Source organism: Amblyomma americanum, chromosome 1, assembly GCF_052857255.1.
Source record: "Amblyomma americanum isolate KBUSLIRL-KWMA chromosome 1, ASM5285725v1, whole genome shotgun sequence".
Taxonomy (NCBI): domain Eukaryota; kingdom Metazoa; phylum Arthropoda; class Arachnida; order Ixodida; family Ixodidae; genus Amblyomma; species Amblyomma americanum.
In genome coordinates this window covers 523,135,238-523,139,242 of record NC_135497.1, presented here as the reverse complement: position 1 = coordinate 523,139,242, position 4,005 = coordinate 523,135,238, and the positions used below count along the sequence as shown (strand labels likewise).

The following is a 4,005-nucleotide window of genomic DNA, read 5'->3' as shown; positions in this document are numbered from 1 at the left end:
TTCGAATATCCCCCCACCACATAAAGCATTATCCAAGGAGGAAGCCACAGGATGGCGAAGACTGCAAACAGGCTCCTTCCCAAACTTATACATATTAAACAAGATGTTCCCCACATAGTATAGCGCCAACTGTCCGTGGTGCGGAGCAAAACCAACACTATATCATGTCACATGGGAGTGCGGAAGAAATCAAGCATTCCACAAACACAAAACACCAAGTGCGGAGCAATGGGAGAGCCGGCTCACCAGCTGCGAGCTAGGGGTCCAAAGGGCCCTCATAGCACACGCAAGCGAGGTGGCCCGACTCAGTGGAGCCCTGGACTAGGGGCCCACCTACGGCCAAGGAGGACCCAAGCTTCAAGACGAAGACTTCGTCCTCTACCGCTACTACTTCCTAAAGGAACCAATAAAGTTTTTCATTCATTCATTCATACATCTCAAGATGTTACAATATGTGTAGTGGTAAAGGCATAACACAGATTCGTATGTGCAAGAGGTGTATATATTCAATGCAGGCCACACAGCATGGTGTACCTAAGAAAAGATAGGAAGAAAGGGACAATGTCGATTGTGCCCCTTTTCTTTACTGTTGCTGGTTAGCGGGAATATTTCATCTTTGCCATGCTGAGACTGCAAATGTACGCATTCCAAGGACAAATGGAGCAGAAACAGCGCAACATTGACAAAAATCTGAGGGGCAACCACACTGATGGTACAAAGCTATGCAAGACATAGTGCCGTGGATAGCTTTGCACCTAAATAATCTGCGATTCGCTGATGACATTGCCTTGCTGAGTCACTCAGGAGGTGAACTGCAAATCACGATCAATGAGTTAGACAGGCAGAGCAGAACGTTGGGTCTAATAATTAGCATGCAGAAAACCAAATGTTCAACAGTCGAGCAAGGGAACAGCTGTTCACATTTGGCACCGAGGTGCTGGATGTGTTAAAGGTCAACTTAGGGCAGGTAGCGACTGCTGATCTGGATCATGAGCGGGAACTAGAAGGATAAGAATGGGGTGGAGCGCATATGGCAGGTTCTCTCAGATCATGAATGGCAGTTTACTAATATCCCTCCAGAGAAAAGCATACAACTTCATCTTACCGGCACTCACCTGCGGGGCAGAAACGCGGAGGCTAACGAAAAGGGTTCAGCTTAAGTTAAGGACAACGCAGCGAACCATAGAAAGAAAAATGATAGGTGTAACGTTAAGATACCGGAAGCAGGCAGAGTGGGTTAGGGAACAAACACGAGTTAATGACATTCTAGTCGAAATGAAGAGGAAGAAATGGGCTTGGGCAGGGCATGCAATGCGAAGGCAAGATAACTGCTGCTCCTTAAGGGTAATGGAGTAGATTCCAAGAGAAGGCAAGAGCAGCAGGGGGTGGCAGAAGGTTAGGTGGGCGGACAAAATTAAAAAGTTTGCAGGAACAGCGTGGGCGCAGATGGCAAAGGACAGGGATAACTGGAGAGACATGGGAGAAGCCTTTGCTTTGCAGTGGGTGCAGTCAGGCTGATGATGGCGAAAGGCTAATGCAGCACACTTACTTGAATGCAGCCCCTAAGGTGAAATTACATGTAAAAAAAGTTTCTTGGTGGGATTGAAACCTAAAAATTCCATTATCATTCCCCAGCCAAGAGAGGCACCTGTTCTTCATTGTACTGTTTTAGTGATGCTACTATTGAAGGACATAGGTTAGAAAGGGCACAGCAGACAGTAAAAATCTTGCCGAGAGGTGTCAAATCATCTCCAGATCTGCAAACAACATAGTCAATGGGCAGTGTCGCTTTCAGAATAACATACTTATTTCTGATAAGCCCGATAACTCTCGCAACGTGGATCCTTACATTTGCTAGTTTCCTCGTGGTCAGAACGTCTGCTGCGGACAGTTGCTTCTTTCCTTTTGTGAATGCCGGTACATGAAGTCTAGCGCAGTAAAACCCGACACTTTCAGAAACATTGAACCCTCGGTCTGCAAGGACTACATCACCTGGAAGTAAGTTATCTAGAAGTCCACAGTGCTCGGTTATGTGCCTGTCGCTACAGCGCCCTCCCCAGCCTTCGGAGATGAAGTTGGCAATTCCTTGTGGTGCAATGCCAATTAAATACTTTGCTGTATTGCTGCCTTTATACTGAGACCATGTCTCACTTCTGGGCAAATACGAAGATGGTCCCTCTATCTTTATTTCAAAGCAGTCGATTATCACGGCAACATTTTCCCCAAAAGAATCATAAAATGCTTGTGGCATTGTCCGGTGCAGAACACTTCGTTGTGGCCAATATATTTGAGACTTCAGACGTGAGTAGGCAGTATGCAGCCATTTGTCGAATATGCGTGACACTGTGGCATCCGACACATTAAACCTAAAAGCGAGGTCAGTGACGTGCAGATTCAGTTTAAACTTCATCATGAATAGCAGGAACTCCTGGAACTTCAGCAAGCAGTTGTTCGTATTGTGTGATACAAACCTCTCAAGAACATTGAAGAGTGCATACAGAATTCTGAAGTTTGCCATGCCAGTGTAGAACACAACCTTAGCGTCGCTACATTTGAGGGCATCTTCTGTCAACTCCAGAAGCTTATTTTCATTCCTTGAAGCGTAGAGACGCTCATTGAGTGCCACACATTCGTTCTCCAGTGCTTCAATGTCGCCCATTTTAAGGTCAGTCTGGACTGCAATCCCTGCAACAAAATGAATTTTGTTATTTAGTTCATGTGCTGCAAAAAAAAAATTAACTTGAGATGTTGGGGGGGCAGCATTGTAGTAGAGCGTGGGGGATAGGAGGCTGGCAAAGTAGCAGGAGGGTGACATCTGGGGTGCCCCACATAAATGAAAAAAAAAACTAAGTCCCTTCTCCACTCCAATTTTGTGCTTAGCCGCACCCGGCCCCAAACGCACAAAATAAAAAAGACGTTCACCTGTTTCGCAGTCTTCTACGCCGACGTTGTGCTCAGCTCGCGGCGAAGACGACGGAGAAGCGGGAACGACGTCCGGATTCGTAGCCTCCATTGTTCCCGACTCCTCAGCCTGACACTCCGCTTGAGCCGCGCGTTTCTGGGTCCGTTGTCTTGCCGCGCGAGCGTGGCGACCGGGATCACCATGTATTGCGCTGTAGCTGAGCAAAAGCGTAGGAGTCCAGTCCGGGTCCGTCTCCTCCCACAGTTTTGATGGTCTGCCTACAAAATGCAAGAAAAATTTGTTTAAAATGAGATTTTCCGCTATGCCTGTACGTCATGCACCTAAATAAACATTGTGCATATGCAACGGACTTGCCTTTTACGAAGTGGGCGCCGCAAACACGTATGCCCGTCCTTTCGGTGTTGAGATCGGCACGTTTTATACGAGTCAGCCACACTTCCCGTCGCTTCGCGCATAAAGCTTTCGTACGGTCACCTTGATGCTTGATGACCTTTGGAAGACGAAAAAAGTTTGTGTTTGTTGATTTCGCCCAACAAGTGCGGTTGGAGCATCCAACAACAGCGCAGATAACCATCGCAACGCCGTCGAAGTACACCGTACGCGCGAATTGCATCAAGTGCACCACGGCCGCTGCGACTGCACCAACATGGCGGAACAGTGTCCCAGGGTTCCCAGCTACGACGTCAGTGCAAGCCAGGTATACGTATTGCCTTACCACTTTCAGCACCTCGCTACAAATTGTAAACTGCTCTTCCCTTCCGAGACTGTTGAACACCACTTCGTTTTATTGCACGTCAATTTTTAGAACCACACTTCTACTCTGCCTGTCTAACGCTTTGACCATGCTTTGCAGTTCATGCCCTGAGTGGCTTAGCAAGGAAATGTCATCAGGGAATCTCAAATTACTTAGGCACTCTCCATTAGCTCTTATCCCCAACTGTTCTCAATCCAGGCCTCGGAACACCTCTTGTATATAGGCGGTGAACAGCAATGGTGAGATCGTATCTCCCTGCCTGACACCCATCCTTATTGGCATTTTATCGCTGACTTTATGGAGAACTATGGTAGCTATGCAGTCCTTA

General features: G+C 47.3%; 1 protein-coding gene across 1 annotated transcript; it reads right to left on the bottom strand.

The window, feature by feature from the left end:
- Positions 1-506: 506 nt before the first annotated feature.
- LOC144128801 (uncharacterized) lies at positions 507-3,615 on the bottom strand. The gene is made up of 4 exons (XM_077662524.1): positions 3,274-3,615; positions 2,923-3,176; positions 2,295-2,685; positions 507-534 (listed from the first exon to the last, which is right to left on the bottom strand). Exons 1-4 carry the CDS (start codon positions 3,534-3,536, stop codon positions 507-509), a joined length of 936 nt encoding a protein of 311 aa, XP_077518650.1. The 5' UTR covers positions 3,537-3,615.
- Positions 3,616-4,005: the final 390 nt, after the last annotated feature.

Bases quoted from the DNA above. Each gene is read 5' to 3' on its own strand.
- LOC144128801 (XM_077662524.1), bottom strand. From the start codon at position 3,536: ATGCAATTCGCGCGTACGGTGTACTTCGACGGCGTTGCGATGGTTATC. The intron at 2,686-2,922 runs GTGAACGTCTTT...ATTTTGTTGCAG, and splicing joins CGTAGAAGACTGCGAAACAG to GGATTGCAGTCCAGACTGAC. The intron at 535-2,294 runs GTCTCAAATATA...ATCTTTTCTTAG, and splicing joins ACTGCCTACTCACGTCTGAA to GTACACCATGCTGTGTGGCC.